The 26,032-nt window shown below is 40.3% G+C and overlaps 1 protein-coding gene and 1 long non-coding RNA gene across 4 annotated transcripts; one reads left to right on the top strand and one right to left on the bottom strand.

Moving 5' to 3' along the window:
* Positions 1-1,077: 1,077 nt before the first annotated feature.
* LOC146424558 (uncharacterized) lies at positions 1,078-3,051 on the bottom strand. 2 transcript variants are annotated; one of them, XR_014846827.1, is made up of 3 exons: positions 2,875-3,051; positions 2,136-2,232; positions 1,078-1,185 (listed from the first exon to the last, which is right to left on the bottom strand). It is a non-coding gene; the product is annotated as an uncharacterized LOC146424558 (long non-coding RNA). The 2 variants fall into 2 exon arrangements; XR_014846828.1 differs by having other exon boundaries at positions 1,084-1,230.
* A 320-nt stretch (positions 3,052-3,371) lies between these two features.
* On the top strand, positions 3,372-18,639 carry C9orf72 (C9orf72-SMCR8 complex subunit). Of its 2 annotated transcripts, XM_085041904.1 has the most exons (11): positions 3,372-3,452; positions 4,777-5,262; positions 8,162-8,221; positions 9,131-9,226; positions 9,859-9,923; positions 10,731-10,803; positions 13,760-13,876; positions 14,588-14,823; positions 15,326-15,383; positions 15,860-15,969; positions 16,052-18,639. In XM_085041904.1, the coding sequence occupies exons 2-11, from the start codon at positions 4,819-4,821 to the stop codon at positions 16,236-16,238; spliced, it is 1,446 nt and encodes a 481-aa protein (XP_084898030.1). In that variant the 5' UTR covers positions 3,372-3,452; positions 4,777-4,818; the 3' UTR covers positions 16,239-18,639. The 2 variants fall into 2 exon arrangements, with proteins under 2 accessions (XP_084898030.1, XP_084898031.1); XM_085041905.1 differs by lacking the exons at positions 3,372-3,452; positions 8,162-8,221 and having other exon boundaries at positions 4,314-5,262.
* Positions 18,640-26,032: the final 7,393 nt, after the last annotated feature.

Here is a 26,032-nt window from a genome sequence, read left to right as displayed (position 1 = left end):
AATTCTGTATCCCTAAATTCTATTGAAAATTGTTAACTTCAACTGAGCGGCTCTAGAACTGCAAGCTGCTTCTGTCACAGTAATTAATGGGTCCCTACACTGTCATGCCTGTGCATTTAGTGATCACACTAAACAGGCTGCCCAAACAGGTTGTGGAGTCTCCCTTGTTGGAGATATTCAAGAACCATCTGGACACACTCCTATGCCATGTGCTCTTGGATGACCCTGTTTGAACAGGGAGGTTGAACCAGATGACACACTGTGGTCCCTTCCAACCTGACCCTTTCTGTGAAATATTAACATAATGACAGCAGTCTGGGATGGCACCACTCAGATACAAACAACTGGTGAAGTGCAGCTAGAATCAGTACTAGAAGTTGTATGTAATCGATTTATATTTACAGGTCAAGCTCAAATTTGCATGGGCCCTAGCAGTTACTAAAGCCAGTTTCTAGGAAGAAGTTAAAACTAGTAACAAGACTCAATGAATGTGAAGTGATAGCACACATTCATTGCTTCACTGGTTTCAACGTGGATGTGAAATCACAGCCTTAAACCATCAACCAGAAGTACTGAGGAAACGCCCATCCTTCACCTCCTGTAAGAGCGAACAGCTGGTGATAGGGGAGTGCAAACTTTGTTTCCTCTAAACTTTTGCTGATGTGCACATAAAGTATAATCTCAGCACTGATACCTGCACTACCACTGAGTGTTCCTGCTTCTTGCTACCTCAACCAACCCTTCCCATTTGCTCTCTTTTACCTTGGACAATAATTTTGTGGCAATCTCCTCTGGCTGAAAAAGAATTTCATTACTGTGAAACCAGCTTTCTTCAAGGTCAGTTTTATGCAGTGGTGCAAACCTGTGGTGTCTGAGTGCATGTACGATTTCACAAAAGCAGGGCACCTAGGTGACACCATATGTTTCCATGGCCTTACTCCACCAAGCTGAGCAACTGAATTCCAGTATATTTTACTTCTTTCCCTTTTTGCCTATGCACTGCCTCATTCTAAAGCATGGTATCAGTCATGATGATGATTCAGGATGCCATACTAAAAACATAAATAGAATTGTGATGTGTTTTCACTTGAGCTCAGTGCCTGAGCTCATCTTCATCTTCTCTGTCTTGCGTTCTAATTTTTTTCACAGATGTGCAGCATTAGGTTTCACAGCCAGATGTATTCTCTGTCAGGGGAAAAATATCTGCTTGCACGGCGGCCCCTCACTTCTCTGCAGAAATATGAAGTCTCTTCAGATTATATGCAATGAGAATGTTATTCCCTTCTCTGTGAGAAGTATGCAACAGTGAAGAAAAAGAAGAAGACAACAACCATATTGCTATGACAGGCAGAAATTTCACTCTGCCAACACTACCACCACAGCACTTACAGAGACTTATCTGTAACTTCGAGAAAAAAGTAACAGATTTGTAATTCATGATTATGTTTCTTTGCATAGAACATGATGATTTTACTTTAAATGTAGAATTCTCAAGGCAGTTCATAATGGGAAAACTGATACAGCAATACCAAGTGTCTTATGCAAGGCTACATGACAATCCAGTTACAAAATGAAAACAAGCCTTACATTTTCATTCTTGAAGTCCATTTATCCAATATCATTACTGTTCTAATACCAATTGCATTATTTTTTACTGTAGAGCTTGGTGTCTACAACTGCATGATAATCAATTTATACTGTCTTACTACGGACACAAGCCCTTTTTTATGAACTGCATAGATTAACACTTAGACAAGAGGTAAGCAGAGAAATTCCACAGTCTGATGCCTGATCTTTGTATTACACAAATTAAATAGCAGTAACATTTCAAACTAGAGTTTAATTCCATTATTCCTCCAAGCTTTTCTATAATGATTACATAATTTTTGTCTGTTTTTTGTCGTTTTACTTTTATTTGAGCTTTGCTTCTCAAAAATTAGAATTACAATGCAACACACAGACATAAGTCATGTCATAATCAGTATTTAAAATCATTAATTAATCTAAAGGGCAGATTTTAGCTGGCTGAAGACTTAAATTTTTCAGCGATGCTATTCAGCTGTCTATTATTAAAGAAACTTTTACAGGCTGCCCAGGGAGGTCACGGAGTGTTGGCAGTGACATTCAAGACCCACCTGGACACATTCCCATGTAACCTGCCCTAGGTGACACTGCCTTGGCAGGGAGGCTGGACAGGATCATCTCCAGAGGTTCCTTCCAACCTTGATGATTCTGTGGATTTTGAGAAGAGTGATTTTGGTGATTGAATTGGGAAGCTATGACTCGAACAAATCAGCTTTCTTGTGCCCTATTAAGACTTCCTGCATGGGCCTGTTCCCCCTGCCAGAGATCAAAGTACTTCAGGATACTCCTCAGGCTTCTTTTCTAGGCTACAAACAACTAAGTGCCTTCAACACGTAAGTTAAACATGACTGCGGTGACTTTACTCACAAAACCATAGAACGTTAAAGGGTTGGAAGGGACCTTGGAGACCATGTAGTTCCAGCCCCGCTGCCACCGTGAGGGACAGTGATAGTACAGCAGGATGCTCAAGGGCTTATCCCCGCCGGCTGTGAGCACTGACAAGGATAGTGCACACACAGCTTCTCTGGGCAGCCTGCTCCAGGGTCTCACCACCCTCGCGGTAAAGAGTATCTTCACAACAGCTAATTTAAATTTCCCCCCTTTCACTTTATACCCATTCCTCCTGGTCCTATCACTAGAATTCCTAACGAGGAGCTGTGGCTTTCCTGTGGGCCCCCGGACAGGACCGCTTGAGAGGACTGAAGGTATTCACCATGTACCTGCGAGACGGAATCAACCTCGCTTAACAGCGCCTTCACCATTCAGCATGAACTACATTTGGATACTAACCCAATTCCGTCATTACCAACTTCATCTTTCAAGCCTAAAAGCCTCTCCATAAACTGTGCCGGATGCTCCGGGCACAACAGTTTCCTCTTTTGGCTTCCTCCACAGACTGCATTGGGTATGGCCTGTTTCCTCCCAGTGACCCGCCTGACGCGAGCCGCTCCTCCCGACAGGGACACACCGACAGGGACACACCGGCACCGCTGCCCCGCCAGGGCGCTCACACCGCCCCGGCTCCTCCCGGCTCGGCCCGGGCGGTCACACCGGCACCGCTGCCCCGCCTGGGCGCTCACAAGGGCCGGCTCTCCCCGCCGAGCAGGCGGCAGCACCCCGGCTCCGGGCCCAGGGCGGCGCCGCGCCTGCGGAGCCCGCGGAGTGCGGAGTGCGGAGTGCGGAGGGGCGGGGCGGCGCAGGCGCGGCGCGGCGGCTGGAGCGAGGTGAGGCGGCGCGGGGCTGCGGGGCTGCGGGGCTGCGGGGCTGTGCGAGTGCCGGGCGAGTGCCGGGCGGGGTTGCGGCCCTTCTGCTCTGCGGGGAACAGAGCGGGGCTGCCCGCGGCTGCCTCCCCGCCGCCTCCCCGGGAGGTACGGAACAGACCCGGACAGTGCGGCACGGGCCTGATCCGTGCCGGGGGCGCCGAGGGGCTGCAGCCGCCGAGTTGGCAGCGGCCGCGCGTTCGGAGGGGCGGTGGTGAGAGCGAGCCTCTGGTCAGCCCGTAGGTGCGAGGAGGCAGGGGCTGGCTAGCTGTCTTCCCTGAAAATCGTAGAGTCACGGTGTCAGATGGCCTTGGCTTCCCCCCTGCCGCTCGGGCGGGGCACCGGCTGCTGCTTGAGAGGGAGCCGGAGCTTTCGAAAGAGGCTTTACCCTCCTGCTGTAAGGAAATAAATATAAAAGGAAAAAGAAGTTCAGGTGCAGAGCTCTGGCGAGTTAGACCTGCGGCAGTGAGGTGTGTGTTCCTGCGCCTGTGGTCCCGGGCGGGATCCTCGCTGCAGTCATGTGGAATGTTGCAGGCAGACGGGAGAGGAAAGCTGCCTTTTGCTCATGTGAGGTTGTCCTCAAAATGAGTGGGTTTTAGTTGTTGCAGTTCCCTGTCCTTGGCTGAATTTGCTTGGAAACCTTTTTTATTTCGTATCTTCCTGTGGCTCTGACATAACTTTTGGGGAAGATGGAACTTCCTGTTATCTTCTGCAGCCCCATCACAATGAGGAAGCTGTAGAGTTGTTGGAAGCTTCTAGGGAAAATGTTCAGGGATTGTGTCCACACAAGATAAAAAGTTATCCATCAATACATTCTATAAAGTGCTGAGCACTTCTCTTGTATCATAACACCCTGGTGTGATGTAAAGGGTATATTTATTGTGTCAGTTTTCTTACACAAGCTGAATGCTGTGCAGGTTCATCATACTTCTGTAGTGACTAAAGGGCATTTGAGGTCTGACTAATGTTTGTAAAGCATGCCACTTTGTTGCATGGAACATATGTATGTATTTTTACATGGCTTCCTTCCTGAAGGAAGTCTACAGTGAAATCTCAGGTGAAGAAGTCAGGTTGCATCTTGAAAATGTCATTTGGAAGCTAAGGAATTGCAGAAAGGCTTTGGTTGGAAGGGACCTTAAAGATTATTTTGTTCCATTGCCCCCTGCTCTGGGCAGGGATGCCACCCACTAGATCAAATTGCTCATCCATCCAGCACAACACTGAGCATTTCCAGGGATTGGGCATCCACTTCTCTGGTCAGCTTGTTGCAGTGCATCACCACTGTCTGGTAAAGAATTTCTTCTTAACATCTAATCTAAATATTTCCTTGGTTTAAAACAAGTCATATCACTACCTACTCGTGCAAAAAGAAGTTAAGATAGTTATGAGGACTGCTCTGACGTTTTTTTCCCTACAAAAACTTTACTTTTAGGTAATGTAAGCATTTCGTTTACACAAGAGAGAGGAAACAGGCATGTCAGCTCTTTGTCCACCACCATCTCCTGCAGTGGCTAAGACAGAGATCTCTTTGAATGGCGAGTCACCATTATTAGCTGCCACTTTTGCTTACTGGGACAACATTCTTGGCCCCCGAGTGCGGCACATCTGGGCTCCAAAGACAGAGCAGGTACTTCTCAGCGACGGTGAAATCACATTTCTCGCTAACCACACCCTGAATGGAGAAATACTTCGGAATGCAGAAAGTGGTGCAATAGATGTGAAGTTCTTTGTTTTGGCAGAAAAAAGGGTAATTATTGTGTCATTAATCTTTGATGGAAACTGGAATGGAGACAGAAGCACATATGGACTATCAATTATACTTCCTCAAAGTGAACTTGGTTTCTACCTGCCACTTCACAGAGTGTGTGTGGATAGATTAACACATATCATAAGGAAAGGAAGGATATGGATGCATAAGGTAAGTTAATTGTTCATTATTTAAAATAATTGCTAGACTGTCTTGTGAAGAAGCAAAAATTGAGATGCTGTGACATCTGTTATGTAGCAGCCCAGACCCACAAACTCAGAAAAGGCTGATCCCTACACAGTCTGAAAGTTTAATAGTTACCAAATTATTACGTCAGCAAATGCAAGGCTGGGTATTTTAGACACATGATTTATCTTGATGATATTATATAACCTCTACAAGACTGTATAGGTGAAAGAGGTATCCTGTACAGTCTTTCATCTCTCTGAATTTCATATAAATTGTTGCTTTTAATTGCAATAATTTGTGTATTAAATTAGGTAGAATTGTAAATTTACTGTGTTTCAGATCATTGTATTCCTTGTTGAGCTCCAGAAAAGGGAATTGATGAAATTAATCTTTTCATTGCTGGTTTTTTATTTTTCAAAAAGAGGGTATTAGGAAACAATATGTCAGGACTTAAACTGTGTTGAACTAAAGGGAGAGCTACAAAAATGCATCTGCTTTATTCCAAATATTTCTACTCCTGAAATTCAAAAAGAAAAACATGCTAAATTTTTCTTAAGAATTGAAACTCTTAGCTTTCGATAAGTCATAGATATTTCCTTATTAAGTGAAAACTTTTATGTATTTTTCTTGAAAATAAATAATAGTCTAATGATAAAAATTAGATTTTTTGTCTTCTTTATGGAGTCCAAGCTGTTTTAAAGCGGCAGAATGCAAATCAGCAGTAACGTATATGATGATGCACATTTTTCTGATATCTTCTGTTCTGAGACCTGTAATCAACATACTTTAAACTTACTGTTTGAGTGCTCTTAGCTGAACTAATTAAGACTACAGAAATAACAAGTTGATGTTATTTTTGTGGTTGTGGTTCCTTTTTGCTGTATTTTCTGATGATGACTGGTAGTGCTTTCTGTCATGGTAGCTTTTCATACTTTCTGGGGTTTACTTTTCAGAGGAAGGATAGTACAGAAAGTTCTTTCTCAAAACAGTAGAATCACAAGTATTTAATTCCTTATCTAGCCTTCTAAAACCCTGCTAGATGTTAAAAGTTTTGATGTGAGTGTTGTCTCATGTTCCTGATTACATTGCTTCTCTCATTTAGTGTCCTCTGTACTGACTTCTAATGTGAGTGATCAAATAAGAATTATCCATCATTTTTAGCTATAATACATTTTCTCAGTTTTTAGATACTGATCCATACCAGTATGCTTTCACAGTAGCAGTAGCCTTCAAGCAGCATCAGCAATGACAAAAAATATTTTCTACTAATTTTCTTTATTTCAGGAGTTTGTCATTAAGTTATTCATACTTTTTCAGATGTTCTTGAAGCAGGTAGGTTGAATTAGCTGAGACAGTGATACATTCTGAAATAGATTTTTCTTTTTTGAGGGAAATTATAGATCTGCAGGTATCTGCAGCTCTTCAGTCTTATTTAGAAAAGAGAAAACTTCTTGGAAAATGTAGATTAAAATTTAGGCATGAGTTGTAGAATCATAATGATAATGAATTAAAACTGTAGTTTGCATTTTGAGGCAGTTCTGGAAGTTCTGATAGTTGTGATTATTAGCTCTTATTAGTTCTGTGTAAACCCAGACAACATTTCCAGCTAGACTTGAGATGAGAAGAAGCTGTCTGAACTGGAGAATTAGGAGAAACATGGAACAGTGTTCAGACTGGCAAAGAAAGACAAGCAACTCTGAGCAAGTCACCCCTTCCATCTACTCCAATTTATGTTCTATATGTTTGTCTGATAATTTTGAGCACTTATATTTCTGAAAAGGAGTGGCTTACACCATTTGTGCAGCCTTATCTTCAAGAAAACAGAGTTCTTTTGAAATCCTTGTCAAGGATGTCTTCCTTCTCTGACTGAAGGGTGGAGGTGCACTGAAGGAATCTGCCTTGTTCTAGCGGTTTTTGTCACTGGTGCATCTTTTAGATGGTTTGAAAAGTTTTATAACTTTTAATAAAAAAACAAGTAGCTTGTTTTAGGGCAAGCTACTGTAGCTTATTCCTTATTCATTTGCTCAAAAAAACCTCTTGCAACCTCTTTTCCCCCTTGAACTTGATTAACTCTGAATAGGCCAGTCAGAGGAAACAAATGAGTAACCAGTAAAAATGCAGTAACCTGTCAGCATCTAGCAAAAGACATCATTAGTTCTCTCAGCATCTGCTGCCTTTCGTGTCTTGTATTGATGCTCCAGTGATTATTGACAAATCCCCTTTGTGGAATAATAACTTTATTCCATTGTAAGTTCATTTTTAAATGCAGTTTGCTACTCCGCTGCTGATGAGCCTGTTTTCAGAGCTCTGTTCAGTCTCTTGTGCAATGTGTTTTGTATACTTGGAGGTTTCATGTCTCCTGTACTTGGTTATAAAACAATTTTTTGAAAACTTGTAAGTGCGTCAAGAGGTGGGGGGAAAAGAAGTCTTTCGTTTCCTACCCTCCCTAGTCAGTTTTTCTCATTGTGAAGATCTTATTTTTCTCTTGTTGCATCAGGAATCCTCAATCTATACTGTACCCATTTGAAAATAAAATCCATGTATAAAGTGGAATTCTTCACCATAATTTGATCATGTGGCATTTTCTTGATCTGTGATGAAAATATGTTTTGACATTGTCATCAGACCCTCCCTTTCCTGCTACTCCTGCCCAAGCTTGGGAGATATTTGGTGGAGGGCAGAGCAGGGAGTGTTGATCTGTGTTGCATGACATCACTTCCTGCTAAAGTCAACTCTATAAAAGAAAAAAGACTTGAACATCAAAATTTGAATCTAAGAAGCATGACTCCACAAGGAAGAAACTGTACTGTGTGACTGTTGTGTGCATACATAACATGAACAAATGCCAGAGTGTTTATATTCAACTGCTTCTCTTGCTCAGGAGAGGCAAGAACATTTCCAGAAGATTGTCTTGGAAGGCACAGAAAGAATGGAGGATCAGGTAAGGGCCATCTGGTTGATGCATGTGACACACCATTGCAAAACCATTTGACTGCATCAGGTGACTGTCGAAGTTGGTGCTGCTTCTTATTTTTGGAGTCTGGGAAGATGCATTGGACTGGCTAATAATGTGACATGCATAGTAGGCAGAGTTTCTGAAGATAGAATGATGGAAGCTGTGATCAAAAGAAAGGAAAATATTTCAACACTTTGAGGGTAAAGTGAAAATCTATGAGGAGTATTCCCTTTCTGGAAAGGAAACTCATTTACTTGAACTTGAAGCTCATTAAAGGTAGCAGCTTCCATAGGGTCATGCTGGCCTCTTGTCAAGGTTGATTTTTCATTAGGTTAGGTCACCTTTTTTGAATTACATGGGCATACAGAGTCTGTCCTCTTGGAATGTGCTTGGAGACTTAATGAATAAGACTGTGAAAAGAATTTGATTTCTGAATCACTAAATGCGAAATAGTGGCTTCAGTTGTTTGTGATAGATCAGGAAAGTATTTTTGTATTTTAATAACTAATATGTCTGGTTTTAGTTTCCTGTCTTTGTTAAAACATCAGACTTCAATGTAAAATGCTTAACAGTGATTCTGCATCGTATAGTACAATCAGATTATCTCATTTCAAATACTTCTTGTCTAGTCAAATCAAAACTGATTCTGAAAATTAGCATGATACCCAGAAATACATTTTAGGTATGATGTTGAGAAGGCAAACATACATTTCCAGTTCATAATTATTGATGACCAAAACCCTTGAAGTCTGTGCATCAATTTCTGCTTGTACTACCTTTCTAAGCAATAGGAAGTTAAGGATGTTTTGCATTTAATACTGCAAGTTCATGTTAGTAGTAACTTCTAATACTACCCAATGTGCTTTTACTTCAAGCATTTTATTTGTTGTGCAGGGTCAGAGCATCATTCCAATGCTGACAGGAGAAGTCATTCCTGTAATGGAGCTCCTTTCATCTATGAAATCACACAGTGTTCCAGAAGAAATAGATGTAAGTTCTTGTTTTATTTGTATTCCGAATTTTAAAAAGTGGCTTTTGCCTTCTGGATAAAAGGTTTGGCCCTTTGGTTTGTACTCAGTTTGCCAGAGAAAATTCCCACTTTCCTAAATTCCTGTATACTTCCCTTGCTTCATATCAAGTTCTCCTAGGTGGTCTCGGGAATAGCAGTATTTTTTATGGTCATCACTTAGCAAAATTAACTCCATGGGATGATGCCATTTTACAATGGAAAGGCTGTTTGATGCAAACCAAAATGAATGGGTGGATTAATGGTTTTGATGTTATCTGTATCGGCACGTTACAGTGTTCTCATGGAAGAAGTAGCAGCGATCTGACAAGCACTAATTTAAAGTATTCTGGACATTTTTTACAGAAAATAAACCCACTAGGAGGAACCTGACTTGTGACTGGTGAAGGCTTAATAATCAAGTGCCTTTCTGATTCTCTCAAAATGCCTTGTCTCGAGTCAGAAGGTCTTTTCAAGGTTTTGATTTTTGGGGAAGTCTTAATAACTTAACTTAAATTGTTCCCAAACAGTTCCCACCTATCAAAGTGAAAATCAATTAATTGGAAGGTGTTTCAGATCCTTGTCTAACTTTTGTTTGTATTTACTTGCATTTCAGATAAGTGACACAGTGCTAAATGATGATGACATTGGGGATAGTTGCCATGAAGGCTTTCTCCTCAAGTATGAAATTCAGTTTTGATTTATGCTGTAGTAAAATGATTCAAACTTGTGTATGCATCTAAGTGTATCTATCTGCACATGCATGAATATGGATTGGAATAGATTTCTTTATAGGAGGGGTAACAATGACGTGGGGTGTTTTTTTGAGATTTTTGTCAATAAAATGTAATAAAAGTTTCTGTCTTTTTAAAAGAATGGTTCTGGGCTAATTGCAGTGTCCCAGTAGACTGTGTTGTCACAGAATCATTTGTTTGATAACAGAATTCCTATAAAATATACATTTGATGCCTACATTCAATTTTATAAGACTCTTAAGTCAAAGTCTTGCATTTTTTTAAATAGGAAAAAACCTGGGTTTTGCATAAATTCTAAATAAGAGTCATTAATGATATGGCATATAGAATGCTTATTGTTGAGCTGTGTATTTCTCTTTTTTCTCCATTTTTAATTTTTAAATGGAAATAGTTGAACTTGAGAGCAACTTGGTCTCTTCCTGTGGGAAAGTATATTTCACAGGTTTTAACTGATGTTCTTCTACCTTTCATAGTTTCTCCTGCATAACTGCATTCATATATGTAGTGCTTGATGACATCTATTTATATACCCTCACATGTGCCTTCAATACTGAAGAAACCATTGAACTTTTGGATTTCTGCAGTAACCTACACTGCTCTTTAAAATCCTGTGGTTATGGGCGTATAGGCTATATTTGTACTTGGAGCACTTTATTCTTCTCGTGAAGGTGATAATTGTTTCATTTGAAAAGTCTGACTAAATGTATTAACCTATGTCTGTTTTTACTTGCAGTGCAATTAGTTCACACCTGCAGACCTGTGGCTGTTCTGTAGTGGTAGGAAGCAGTGCAGAAAAAGTTAATAAGGTAACATATTTTCTAACAAACTGAGCTTAAATGCTGATTATTAGTAGTGTTAGTTTTTTACTTGGAACAGAATGAATCTATAAACATACTTGAGGTTAAAGAAGGAAGGAATACTGTCTGTTCAGCTGACTGGTCTAGCAAATGATAATTCTGCCTGAAAATTGCACTTCAGTTGAATTTTGACAACTATAAGACAACCAATCTATTTAACTGATACAGTATATAAATGAATAGTAAATGAGTCTACAGGTTTGTTAGCTACAGTATACAAATCAAAGAGACCTGACTGGATTGCCCATTTCACCTGTGTCATAGAATCACAGAGCCATCAAGGCTGGAAGAGACCACTAAGATCACCCAGTCCAACCATGCACCTGGCACTGCCACTGTAACCCCTAAACAACTCAACCATATCGCCTAGTGTCAGGTCAAGCAGCCTCTTAAGCATCTCTAGAGATGGGGACTCCACCACCTCCCTGGGCAACCTATTCCAGTGCCTGACCACCTTAACAGCAATTTTTTTTTTCTAATATCTAATCTGAATCTCCTCTGTCTCAGCTTGAGCCCATTTCCTCGTCCTCTCACTGCAGGCATGGCAGGAGAGACCGACCCCACCTCACTACACCCTCCTTTCAGGGATTTGTGGTGAGTGATGGGGTCACCCCTGAGCCTCCTCAAGACTTAAGAACCATTTCTCATAAGACATGTTTTCTAGTCCTTTTTTTAAACGCCTTGTTGCCCTTGTCTGGACACCCTCCAGTCCCTCAACGTCCTTTTTGAAGCAAGAGGCCGAGAAGTGAACACAGGATTTGAGGTGTGGCTTCACCAGAGCCAAGTACACAGGGACAGTCCTGGACCTGCTGGCCACACTGTTGCTCATACAGGCCAGGATGCCAGTGCCCTTCTTGGCTACCTGGCACACTGCTGGCTCATATTAAGCTAGCTGTCAGCCAGCACACCCAGGTCCCTTTCTGCTGAACAGCTCACAAGCCACTCTGCCCCCAGCCTGTAGCACTGTATGGGGTGATTGTAACCCAAGGGCAGGACCCAGCGCTTGGCCTTGTTGCACCTCACCAGTTTGTCCTTGGCCCACTGATTGAGTCTGTCCAGGTCTCTGCTGAGCCTTCCTACCCTTGAGCAGATCAGCACTCCTGCCCAGTTTGGTGTCATCTGCAAACTGACCAAGCGGGCACTCAATCCCCATATCCAGATCATCAATAAAGATGTTGAGCAGGACCAAGCCCAGAACTGACCCCTGGGGAACACTGGTAGCAGTGAGTATACAGACAGTACCCATGTCATTGGGTATTGTCTGTATGCTCTTAAATAGTTAGTATCTCCATAATTTATGGAACCTGTGTATATATCTTCAACATGAAATAAAAGTTACGAACAATGGGTCTGCTGAATATATTATGTATTACTTGTAGACTATGCATACTAAATATTAAGTATATAGGGTTTCTTGCCATCACGAAGTATAATAGTTTTTTAAAAAATGTGTAAGACACCTTTATGTATAAACCTGTGTTTTGAAATAAACAGTTTGTTACGCTTTATAAAAATTAGGGTGGGGGAATGCATTGTTTCACGTGTATTACTGGCAGTGGTAAAGCACCTCTGATCAACAGTAAATGCTTGATACAACAGGGAAACCAAAGAAAAGAAAATTCTCAGATCTTAGCCGAAATCAGCTAACGGTAGTTAATACATGTTGTTTCAGAGGTGTAAGATTTACACACAGTTAAGTTATTGGAAATGTTACATATTTAAGAGTAATGTTGTATATGTACACAATATAAGAGGAAATGTTAGAAGCTTAAGTAGTTATGAAAAGTTTATGGATCATGAAATAGTTAATAAAAAGGGTTTAAGGTCTAAATGGCTATGAATATGTAAAATAATATATCAGTAAGCTAGACAGTATAGGGAAAAACAGTGTAAAGGAATGTGAACCTCAAGATCCATCCAGGGTAAATTTCATAAATTAATTCTCCACGTGTTCTTATCAGCAGCATGCTCCTTGTGTCACATTACAGGTGTTCTGAAGTAATTGCTTCCTTAATGCCATAGTTTAGCTTGCCTCCAAGTGAAAAAAAAGAACCAGTTGTGGCATATTGTGACAAAAAGCATCAGTCACAACTTACATTGTCATTGTTTTAGGTGCTGCAGAAACATGTGCAAGGACAGAGCCTTTTCAAATATCTTACAGATACAGATAGGACACCATAGGTTAAGACTGAAAGATGAGCAGAATGGAATATATGTTGTGTTTGGAGGGATTACTGGTAGCTGTTTCTGCCCAGGAGTTTGAAAATGAATGATAAAGCACCTGTGTTCATTTTAATTGAGAGTTTAAGGAAATTACTGAGGAAATAAGCATGGATACTTATTAAGGAAATTGACTGTGCCTGATTTGAGACAATAACTGCTATTATGCTATGGAATGGACAATATGCTATGGACAATAAATGCTATGGAATGAATAAAATAAGAGGCTTAAAAGGCTAGGAAAGTAATCACAGTAACTCATGTTTATGTAAAAGAAAGAGTTAGAAGAACACAAAGGTGATTTGTTCTACATAATCGGATAAAAAGCAAACTTTGTTGCAAAAAAGTGTTGGATTTGACAAGAAGTTGGAATAGTATGGCTTACAGCATCTCAATAATTAAAAAATCAGTAATCATGTCACTTAAGAACCATTTCTCATAAGACATGTTTTCTAGTCCTTTTTTTATAAGCCTTGTTGCCCTTGTCTGGACACCCTCCAGTGCCTCAACGTCCTTTTTGAAGCAAGAGGCCGAGAAGTGAACTTGTCCTTGTGGCCTTTTTGTAAAGTTTAGCTTTTCTAATAAACATGGTCCACTCTTTTATTCATCATTTGAAATCCCTAGTAAAGTCTGGTCATACTTCCTTACATTTTCATGTTTTTCAAGACTGTTTTTTTTAATGCAGATTGTGAGAACATTGTGCCTGTTTCTTACACCATCTGAGCGGAAGTGTTCCAGACTCTGTAGAAGTGAATCCTCTTTTAGATATGAGTCAGGACTTTTTGTTCAAGGCTTACTCAAAGTAAGTAAAATGCTTAGGAAAGTTCTGTTCTGTCGTTTAAGAACATTGTTCAGTGTAAGTTTGTTCATATGATACGTAAACACATATACACATTCATGATCAAAAAAATGTCACCTTCCCTTGATGTCATCTTTTCTGAAGCTGTAGTTTTCCTTGTAATTATCTTCATGTTAAAATTCTAAGCCAGTCTTTTCTGTGACATATTTGTTTCTTGAGGATTGTATAGAATTGTTCCTTTACATTGAGGTACCATAATTACACTGTTTTTTCTGCTTGGGGCTAGAATCCCAAAAGGCATTCAAGTTTTTGTGTTTTAACAAAACCAAGGAAGAACAGTCGCATCAGTCCTGGAGTTTCCAAGCATTTTAAACACTCTGTAGTAATGGGTGAAGATGAATAGAAAAATAATGCTTCCTGCTCTAGTGAGCAGTCAAACTTAGCAGATAACTATAATACTGTAGTGCTAATGGGCTCAGGAACCAGGTGACACAATACTGTAAGACACAGGTCACCTCAGTACCTTTTTTCACTGTTTTGTTAAGGAAATCATCCAGTATTAAAGACTTATTACTGAACTACAACCACCAGATGTACCAAACAAAATACATCCAAACAAATGGGTTATAAAATTTAGGTATGATGCTTTAATATTGTTTTGTCCCAATACAGCTTTGTGTTTTTAACTAAAATAGTTTTTTTTCACTAAAACAGGATGCAACAGGAAGCTTTGTGTTGCCCTTCCGTCAAGTAATGTATGCCCCATACCCTACTACACATATAGATGTGGATGTCAACACAGTGAAGCAGATGCCCCCCTGTCATGAACATATTTATAACCAACGACGATACATGAGATCTGAGCTGACAGCATTTTGGAGAGCTAATTCAGATGAAGAAATGTCTCAAGATCGTGTTATTCACACAGATGAGAGTTTCACACCTGACTTGTACGTACTATTCCCACATCTCACAAAGTTACTTGACTTGGGACAAGAATCTAAAGGAGTACAGAACTTACTGCCAATAAAGTACATGGAGCTTCTTAAAAGAAAAAACTTCTTCAGCTTTGGTAGTTACATTTGTTTTGGCTGAATTTACCAGGTCCTTCAGTAGTTTGGTTACATCAAATATCATTGAAAATAATTTTCAGTGGTAATTCTGACCATGTTATATTAATTTTGTTGCCTGTTTTAATTAGGGGTAAAATAGAGCTAAGTGTATTTGATGGGGCCCAATGGCTTTCCTGGATTTAGTTAACTTCATCTGAATGGTTTAAAATTCTGTGTTATCTTTAAAAATACCAGAATTTTTGTAATCACTACAATTTTAAACTCAATTTCAGTTTCAGCCTGACTGTCAACAGTAATGCTATTGCTGTGCTCAGCTCCTGGAATGTTACTATCCCTTAATGGCATTACTTCACATGTTTGTTTGCTTTCTTTTCTATAGAAATGTCTTTCAAGATATCCTGCATCGAGATACATTAGTAAAAGCCTTCCTGGATCAGGTAATGGTTACTTTTCAGAAAAAAACCCAGAAATACAGTTCAGTACTTTGACCCCTTGTAACAGAAAATTTAACACAAATAGATCATTTAATGGTTTGGTAGCTTTTCTTCATACTACTGCTATGATTGTTCCTTACATAAGTAGAAAGAAAAATACTGATATAAAACTGAAACTCCTCCTTGCACTCTATTGCTGTGCAACAGTGTCTGCAATTTCAGTACTGAAAAAACTGTCTGACTGTGCATTATTTTAGATAATTATCCAAAAAGAATTGTAATGCAGCTTCGTTTATTTTATCTGAGCTGACAGAAAACACAGAAAGCATGCTGACTATATATACAAATCTGTTATTTGCCTGCTTTGCTAAAATTAAGGATATATTAAATGTGTATGCAATGTTTCTTTATTTTCCACATTCTTAAAATGTTTCTTCAATTTCCATGTCAGTCTAATATTCTAGTACAATTTTTAACAGATCTTTCACCTGAAACCTGGCTTGTCTCTAAGGAGTACTTTCCTCGCGCAGTTTCTGCTAGTCCTTCACAGAAAAGCCTTGACTTTAATAAAGTACATAGAGGATGACACGTAAGTGAACAGTTAACAGAAAACAGATATAAAGAAACTTCTTTTTTTCTTTTCTAAAACACACATTTTCATTTTCTTGCAGGCAAAAAGGAAAAAAACCTTTTAAATCCCTTCGTAGCTTAAAGGTAGATCTTGACTTGACAGCAGAGGGCGATCTTAACATAATAATGGCTTTGGCTGAGAAGATTAAACCAGGTCTGCACTCGTTTATCTTTGGGAGGCCATTCTACACCAGTGTACAAGAACGTGACATGCTCATGACATTTTAAAATTTTCCCTGCATGTGATATTGCAGTGCTGCAGAGCACAGTATCTGTCAGCGTGACCCCCACACAGGTGACAAGCATTGACAACTGAGGATGAAGCATCAGGAGCACAGTAGCCCTGAGGTGTGTCTCAAGCAGTAGGGGTCTTGTCAGAGGGAATATCATCTTAGCTAGATAATCATGATTTTAATTAATTTTTCTCTTCTGTGTGTTTTTTTTTGTTGTAAAAGTAAATGTTATCAGAGGTTCCTTGGCCATATTGGCTTGGTAGAAAAATGTGAACATGTTTTGGTGTATGATAAAAGGAAGTATTTTAATTTTTACTCCTCAGAGACTTCTTTCAGGTGTGTGTCAGATTTTCCCTGTTCTGCTGTGTCAGTGTTTTCAGTATTTCCACAGAAAACAATACATATGTCCTCTCTAACCATGGAGGTTGCAGAACAGACACCTTCCAAGAGTTTCAGAGGGTTTTTAAAACTGTTGTTTTTATGTATGTGGTGCAAATCTGAAACACCACTTTCCTCCTCTGCCTCTTTTAACACTACTGGCTCCTTCCTTTAGAGCATTTAAAGTTACTTGGAATTTTTAATATACTGCAAAGTGCTATTCCTGAGTGCAGACTGTTGATTATTAGCAGATTAAATAGCAGAACGTTGCATGTGGGAACTAGGTCATTATTCAAGCAGCTCTGTGCAGGTAAGTGCCAACCAGGATACTCCGTCATGTATTTCTGGGCTGTCCTGCAGTGGAACGTTCAGTGGTTAGCTAACTGAGGTCTTTCAAAACCTAGAACACAAGACTTGTGTCATTCCACAGCAGTTGCCAGTCTTTCTGTGTGTAAAATGCTACTGGTAGTTCCATTGTCAGTTTCAGTGAGGTTCATACAATCATTTAGAATGGAAAAGACCTTCATGATCATTGAGTCCAGCCATTAACCCAGAACTGCCATGTCCACCAGTAAGCAACGTTTGTAAGTGCCACATCTATACATTTTTTTAACTTTCCCAGGGGCAGTGATTTTACCACTTCCTGGGTAGATTGTGCCAATGCTTGACAAAATATTCAGATTAAAGTATTCTTTCCAAAGAACATCAAAGTGATAGCCAAACTAAAAGATAAAAAAACAGGTGGTTTTTTTTCATTTACATCACCATAAATATATTTAGTAATCCTTAATTCAGAGATGTGCACAGCTATGAACTAATGTGATTAGCATTTTAGTGAGTTAACTGTAGTCATTAAACTTACCTAATTTACTAGTTCAGCTTAGCATATCTCCAACATAGCTTGAAAATCAAAACACATTTTCTATTGGTATGCCTCAACCTCTCTGTCTCAGTAGCATGTAGAGTGGTGTGGTGTCAAGTGAATCCAGACTTTTTACCCGGAAATCAGAGGTAGTAATCTGTACTGCTTGTTGGTTTATCTTCTCACTTTTTGGATAAATACAGGAATTTGTGTTAAGTTTTGGTGTAAAGTCATAACTCAATATTGAAAAAGTAAAAGAACTGCACTGATTATAGAAGCCATGGTTGCTTTGTTGCTTACCTTGTTTGTAACTCTCTTTGTAAACAGGTTTTTGTTTTCAAGATAGCTTTTTAGTGTTATTTCATGCAGCGAGGCAGAAAAATTAACAGAAATTAGATCCACAACTTTTCCTGAAGTGTCTAATACTCATATTTTAAAGTAAATACTGTCCCTTATTTAGATGCCAGAATTTCCTTGCATTTCCTGAACAACAAAGATTCTAAATCAAATGTTTAAAGCTTCTAAAAGACGTGAAATTGAGCCCCATCTGCACACCATTTTTGTGAATTTGCATCATCAGTATTACCTGGTTGCAAAAGCATTGACATTTTGTGGAGCCATCTTTTTGCTGTACATGCATGTAGACTTCTTGCATTAAGCTTGGTGAGTCATCAAAAGAACTTGTCAGAATTATGGTGACGTAAATTACTTCTGCTGAGATTCTGTTTGTCTTTCTACCACTACTTTTCCCTTCTGTGTTTTCAATCGAGGCATTACAGCCTGAATGTGCTTAAGTTTTTATTCTCATGTCTAAGATAGTGAAAGAAATGTAATAAACACTGCTGAAACTTCTAATGTAGAAGTCGTGTCAAAATATAAGAGCTTTAAATCTGCTGCTGAAATTAATCCTTTCAGCTTGATAAGCATTGGAAACTCAACACTGACACTACTAACAGTAAAGCTGTTTCTTTACTGAAGATTCTGTTACTTTTTGACATTACTAAAAACTGGAAACTCAATTGCTACTTTTGTTGCACAGCTGTCACAAGTGCAGAATGTATGGCGAAGTATATTGTTAAATGCATCTGCATGTTGTGTTGTAAATCTAGCTCAGGAAACAAAGTATTCCAATAAAATTAATGCACAATTTTTGGAATTCTTTTGTTGCTGATTTTTTTCACAGAATTTCTGTTCTGTATCTGACAGCATTATTATCGTTTATGCTTTCAATTAAAAAACAAATCTTTTTTGTTAATTTAAAGGTTATGCTTGGATGTTGATGTCACTGATGAAAATCATGTTACTTAGTTCCTTCATTTTTGTTAAGGATTTAATCATTTCAGCCTGAGACCAGTGGGACTTGCTATGCCTCTGATGTACTCAAATACGAATTTTAAGAAGTTTTAATCGCATAGGTGACAATTCAGAAATGTTTTATTTAGCTGTCAGTGAATACCTTCCTTCTGGATTTTATTTCCTTACATTTAAAAGAAAATGGCAAATTTATTTCTTCCTGCTGGATTTGAAAGGGAAGTAGTGTTTTCAAGCATTTTTAGTAGCACATTATTCCTGGTCTTTGCATACCTGTGAAGGTAGTGCAGCGAGATATCCACTGGAATGTCTTCTTTGTTAGAACCACAGAGGATATTGCCTGTCTATATACCAGTATGTTGTAATGTTATGTTTTATTCCAGAGCAGAATAGGCATTTTCGTGGCATTCTTATCTCAAAGCCAGCAGTATGATATAGAAATACAGAATACCAGGACTTCTGCACTTCATTCTGTACAGGCAAAAGATGTTAGAAATCTTTCTCTTCCTGTTCTCAGGAAGAGGGCACAATTCTTGTGAGGGCACAAGAATGTGGTCCAGCGCATAAGGACAAACAGGCATGTTGCTCACATCTGTTGAGCTCCTACACAGCAAGTATTTTGTCCTCTTCAGCAGTGAGGAGGTGCAAACTGCACATCAGTATGCAGAGGAGGGTTTTTGCATGAGAGTAGAACATGGTTCTTGTTTACTTCTGTCCTGATGTAGAGCTCCTGTTACACCTCCTACATGGGCAAGACACGAAGGAAACTCCAGGGCAGCATGTCCTTATTTACAAGGCTGTTAACATGACATTTCAGTTAAAGGAAGTGATTATTTCACTTATAAAAGCCATGCTGTTTATATGCATGTCCAGAGGTTTCAAACACAGAAGACTTCTCAATTGAAGTTCAGAAGTATGAAATAAAGGATACATTCCTGACAATGGCCATCCAAGTAAGTCTGACTTCAGTTCTAAATAAAATAATAGAGCTACCCTGCAAGAATTTTTTTAATGCTTGATTAGCATTGGGCAACTTTTAAAAGCAGAAGATCAGAGGAAAGAGAAATTTCTGGTTAACACAGAATGACAAGTGGTAATTGTTTCCTTCTCTTAGATAGATGGAGGAGGCGTTTGTCAACTGAAAAAGAGCCAAAAGACAGTCTGAGGGACTGCATCTTGACCAGTTTTACTCAGGTATCAAACAAAATCATGCCGTGTGTCCTCTTTGACCTCATGTCTAACTACATGGGGGAGGAGAAGGTGATTGCGAGCTTTCAGCACAGACTTACAAAGTGAACAATGCTTCACCCATCTCATTATATTTTGTGATAAAATGACTGCATTTGAGGACATGGAGAACAGGATGTAACAGGGTGACTTCAGCAAGGCTCCCAGCACCCTCCCACAATAGCCTTGTAGGGTGATAGCATGGGGATGGGTGCCCCACAGGAGCAGTACATACCTGGTTGGGTGGTTGGGTTCAGATGGGATAGCTACAGAGTCACATCTGACTGGAGGATGGTGCCCTGTGGGATCCCAGAGGGTCTCCGCTGGGGTTTGTCCTGTGTAACGCTTCTGCCTGTGACCTGGGAAGGTGACCAAATCCATCAGGTTTGCAGGTGGTGCCAAATCAGGGATCACTGTTCAATATGTGCAAGGTCAGGCCAGCTGTCTAGAGGGACTGGGATGGGTGGGAGGAAAGATTGGGTTCACATTCCTTCAGGCGGGAGAAAAGGGCAGCCCTGCCCTGGGCAAGCTGAGCTTTGGAAGGCAGGGCCGTGAGACCATGGGCAGTTCTGGGGAGAAGGCCCTGTATCCTGGTGAGCTGAGCAGTACCAGGGGGGCTGGAGATAAGAAAAGCTTATTTCCCAAGAGGGCAGCTGGGCGATGGGGATGTGCTCAGAGAGGTGGTGCCGTTGCCCTACCTGGAGGGTTTCCAGGCTTCACAGGATAACATCCTGAGCCCTGGTCTGACTTCAGGGCTGAGCCTGCTCTGAGCAGGAATAGGAATGGAAACCCTCCGAGGTCCTTACCACCCCGAAGTGTCCTGTGGTGCTATGGTCTGGCAGGCAGGCTGCAGCCATTGTTCCTTAGGCTAGAGAAAACTGAGGTAGGCAGTGACTTCTGGATGGTGAGGGTCCAATCCCCTGTTTGGACCAGGTCAACTCTTACCAATGTTGCTCACAGAATTCTCTGTTCTGTTCTGACCAGAACTTCATTGCAAAAGCTTCAAGGTGGCCCTGGGCTCACCAGTGAAACTAGGGGTATGCTAGTACATTAATCCCAAAAAGAAAAGTATAGGTGTCACGAATACTTTATCTATAGTGTCTAGCACACGTTAAAATTAACTGCAGCATGTCCTCTAATTGAAAGGTGGGGGCTAATCAGGACTTTTTGGAGAAATATCTCTCTATAGCAAGGAAACAAAGACTTAAGATAGAGGAATGTATATGCACAAGCAAGGATGAGTAAGTAAAATCAATTAAGATATTTTTGGCTGAATTGCGAAGTAAGAGTGTGATTGTCAAGGGCAAACATCTGAAGCTTCATCCTTAATCTCAATCTAACAAAAAGCCAAAATGTTTGAAAATGTACAACAGCCAAAAGCTAATGGATGAAGCTTTGAGTTCAATGCCAGTTTCTCTTCCATTTAGAAAATGGTCTCATTATAGTACAAGAGAGTGTCTTTTTCAGCTTCAATTAAATATGACTAATGGCCAGACCTTGCGTTTTCAGCAGAAGCAGGAACATAAGAAATTAGAGGTCAGGGAACACTGAGATTTAGTACTGCAGCGTATACATAGAGTAATTCAATATTTCTGCCAAAAGTGTTTAGTAGTGTAGCTGACTGATGAAACTGCAGTTTTGGCCTTTGGCATGCATCCATAGGAATGCAAAGCAGTTTGTCCTTGCTGGGATTTCTGTCTGTCTCAGCCTGCCTCTTCACTGGAGATTAGTCATGCATCACTTCATTGCATTCTCTGTCCTGCCTCTGTAACAGCAGTATTTGAAAATAGTTTCTGATAACCTAAAATCTGGCGGAAGGACCTTCTGGGATTTGGGTTTTGTTTAGTAGCTAGAGGCAGTTCCACAGACAAAACATGGAGGTCCTGAGGGACCTGGACAATAAGTAATGACTAATTCATATCAGTTTTTGGCAGAGAACTGGGTGCTGGCATTCTGAAGAACATTTTGGGTTCAGTCTGCTTTTAGCATCAAAACTGCCAAAGTCTGGCACTTTCCCTTCAGGTTGGAGACTTGAGAGGTAGCTGATGCAAACATGATTTACATGTTTTTGAATAATGATCCACTAGGAGGAAATGTGTAGGACAGCAAAGTTCTCAGAGATCTAGGCAATCAGATAAACCAGCTTGTAATTAAATAACAATGCAGGATATTAGGCTTGACTGTGAAACTGTTAATTGTAGGTTTGAAGTCCAGTGAAATATATAAGCATGCAATTGCAGTCAAATTACATTTTTGTTAGCGTGGAGGTGCAAAGTGATTTCCTCCAACACCAAATCTAATGGGCACAGTCCAGGTGGCAGGTTGTCCAAGGAGGGTCCCTTTGCTGTCCCACTGGGCTGGGGCACACAAGTCAGCATCACTGCTATCTGCAGACATCACTGCTATCTGCATATGTGCTGCTGTTGTTAGGGGATCCACCTTCCTTTTTTCTCTACCTGACTTCATACTTTACTCCTCATTTTTTCTTATATTAAACTGACATTTTTGCCATCCTTGGATCTTACTCCACCAAGCTCCTCTCAGCACCCCACACTTGATTATTTTTTGCTGTTGATCCTAGTTTTGCTACATCCACACACAAATGTGATATTTCTGATACTATCACTTAGGCAACATTGGGCATATGGGGCTTTTAGGCAATATTGGGCACATGTGACTACCAACAATAACATTTGGTGTGAGTGGCTTTGCGCTCAAAGATCTCCTGTCATTGTCCACTTCAGCCTGGTTGAACTTATTCCTAGATGTAATTGCTTGACTTTAGCCTCTATGCCCCTGGCTAGGTCATATTGAGCGTGAGCAATTTCTCACTATATGCATCAGCAATGTATAAACCAGAGCAGCAGAGTAACTTGTCTTTTGCCCATCTGGTGTGCTCTGTCACTGGTCTCCCATAGGACCTTGGCTGCTGTGGAGCCACATTCCCACAGGATCTTTGGTATGCCAAGGCCACTAGAGTTCTGAGCTCTAGAATGTGCAGGAAGCCAAGCTTTCAGTGCCAGGATCTCCAGGATGGAGAAACATAGTCACTAATAAGGTTCCTTATAGGGCATAGGAACATGAGTTAGTGTCACAGCAATTCCAAAACAAAGTTGTGGTTATGGTTCAGGGAGTTCCATGCCAGGTTGTCTTGATTGCAGTGCACTCATGGATGTTTGACTTCCTGTGACTACATCAAATAAAGTTACTCTTTGATGCCAGCTAATAGTTGCCATGGTAGCTCTATAAATTGTGAATTGTACTTTAGACTCTTTCACCTTCTCGCAAGTTCTCCACAAAAAATCAGCTATATTTCTGAGCATTTTTAGGGTAGTTGCAGCACGATGGAGTCCAGGCTGAACTATATTTACAGCTATCTGTATTTCAGGCAAGATTTTCACATAGATATAAAACATATACAAATAAAGTATAAACTGGGAAGATGGGACAAAAATGAAAAAAATTATTCCAGTCATCTTTCTGATAATACATTTAAGAAAAAAAAACATTAAAAACACTGTTAGCTAATAGACTACATTAACTTTCAGCATGTCTCTTTTTAAATTAATCACTGATTTTTTCATTCACATCTTTGCATATATCAATAGATTGCTTTGTCCATTTATGAGCAAACCTGCCACTTGGTCACATGTGAAAATAAATGTCTGTCTTTTTACTGCTCTCATGGATGTGGTTGTGGCTAGCACAGGTTTTTCCCATGAGAAATTTTCTTGTGTTTTATAAATAAAGTTTGGATGTTGTTGGAACAGTGTCCCAGAACTTGGACAGTGCAGGCCTGGCCAATCAGGCCTGGGGGAAGGCTTCTGACTGACCAATCTGGGTGACTTTTGAGAACTCTATATATGTGATGAAATCAAAACAGTAAAGGTCATTCCTTCTTGCCACTGAGAACTGATGCATTCATTACTCTGCTAGCTGCTCAACAGCGACATGTGGTGACAATCTGATGTCTTTAATTAGCTTCAGAGAATTGTCAGCTTGTAAATGTGCTTATTACCAAAAAAAAGTTAGCCAAATCTATAGCATCATACATTAGGGTAAGAGTATATGTATATTTTTAATTATGGATTTTTCTTAATAGAGAGCATGCACACATAAATTATACGGTTTTTGACTGGAGAGTTATATTGGTGGAGGCTGCATTTAATGTTCCGGGTTTTTTTAATGTGGCTTTTTTGTGGCTTTCTCTGCTGGTAATTTTATCTGAGAGTGCAAATTCACAAACTGAATACCAAACTGTCCCTCAGCTGTGTTAATTTCTGATGCCTAGTAATGTCACATACTGCAAAAACAATTCATTGGGATAAATGCCAAAAGGTATGTGGTTTGGATCAAGCACAGCCCTTCTACAAAATGTAATGTTTGGAAACTCCAGCAATTTTGAGGCGGGCCTTGGACAGCTAAGAACTACCAGAGCAATGCTGAAGCCACAGCCTGCAATCACAGAGAAATCTGAGAGTAACAGTTTTGAAATAGAATTTCAGCCCCGTTTCTGAAAGCTGCAGTTTGCCTCTGTGCGAGGAGGCAGGGCAGGTGCTCCTGGTAGTCTCAGCTGTTTGTTGAACTTCCCATGACTGCTCTGATTTTCAGACACTGTGAAGGATGGTGAAATAAGTTGTTTTTTTAAAAAAAGAAAAAAAAAATTACTGGAGTCTGATAGAGAGGAAGAGAGATAAGATATTTTGCAGGAAACTGAAGAGAGAATCCAAAAGGCAGCATTCTGGTGCTCTGAGTCCCAGGCTGAGTATCCAAGAAAGTGCAGCAGGATGGAAACTCAGGTCACTTCCCACCAGTCCTTGTTGTTTGAATTCTGGCTTTTACCTTTACAGCTCAGTGTGGGAAAGACAGGTTTTTCTACAAAGGGAGAAATCTCCCTATGGCCTTAAAACAGTTTAAATGGGAAAGAATTAAGAATTTTTCACTTGAGGCCTTTTGTCTGAACTCCAAAGAGCCTGATTGTGCAGAGGTTGAAAACATTTTTGCTTTTAAACCTAAACAGGGCAACTACTTTCCTTCAAAACAAGCCAGTGTTATTCTGTTGTGCGATGAAAGATCAATTCTTTAGGTTGTGAAAAGAAGGCTTTTAGATAACTTGGATAACAGAGGTCACAAAACCATCCTCTGCCTTGCTCAGGGCACAGAGACCTCCTGTCTGCCTGCAGGCAGCTGCTGGAAACAGCTTTGCTGCAGTCGGTGGAGCCTGTGACTGAACCAATCAAGGAGCAGCCAGTGGGATTTCAAATGTTCTCTGTTTGCAAAGAATTCACAAAATATTTTGAGGAAGGAGCTGAGAAGAGCAGCCCAATGACACAGCAAAAACAAACTGTGTGCTTATGACTCTGCTGAAGGGTAGCATTTACTCCAGTGCAAACAAAGGGTTTGGGTGGAAGGAGGAGGACTTGGCTTTTGGGAAATTCTTCCCAAGTGGGGAGGAAAAAAATCCATCCATGGAGGTCAGGAAAACTGAGTCAAGCTTTCTTGAAAGGAAAGAAAGGGCAACACAAGGATGCTGGCAAAAGCAGAGCAGCAAGAGATGATCAGTGGTGTTCTGGGGAAACCCATGGTCAAGGGATGCAAAGGGAGACTGTCAAAGCTGTGTGTGACAACGACAGCACTGAAACGAAAGCCAGCATAAGCATTCACAGGACACAGAACAGCCTCTGTATGTGTGTGGTTACTTAAATGCATGCCTTTTGTTTTGCTACATCGTGGTAGCACTTGGTGAAATGCAGTGGGAGTGGTTTCATAGAGAAAAATAGTTGATACTGAGGACCTGAGGTCCACGTGCATGTTTCAGCAGCACAGTGCTTCAGACAGGCTTTAGTTCCATCCCATACCCTGACTGCTCACTGGCTGAAGTACCTCTTCCCGTTCCTGGTTTAATGGGATGCAATCCATTTTATGCAGACCATTAAATGAGGCAAACCACAGTGAGGAAAGATGATGTTGAGGTGAATTATTTTAGGAGAGCATTCCTGGTGTGAACTGAA

Source organism: Lichenostomus cassidix, chromosome Z, assembly GCF_008360975.1.
Source record: "Lichenostomus cassidix isolate B80296 chromosome Z, HeHo_3.0, whole genome shotgun sequence".
Taxonomy (NCBI): Eukaryota; Metazoa; Chordata; class Aves; order Passeriformes; family Meliphagidae; genus Lichenostomus; species Lichenostomus cassidix.
The sequence above is the reverse complement of the archived record's forward strand: the minus strand, read 5'-3'. Positions and strand labels throughout refer to the sequence as shown.

What these genes read in the sequence shown, in the direction of transcription:
- C9orf72 (XM_085041904.1), top strand. Translation starts at nt 4,819, where the DNA reads ATGTCAGCTCTTTGTCCACCACCATCTCCTGCAGTGGCTAAGACAGAG. An exon ending in CATGAAGGCTTTCTCCTCAA is followed by an intron (nt 9,924 to 10,730) that starts GTATGAAATTCA and finishes TTTTACTTGCAG; the next exon opens with TGCAATTAGTTCACACCTGC. An exon ending in AAGTACATAGAGGATGACAC is followed by an intron (nt 15,970 to 16,051) that starts GTAAGTGAACAG and finishes ATTTTCTTGCAG; the next exon opens with GCAAAAAGGAAAAAAACCTT.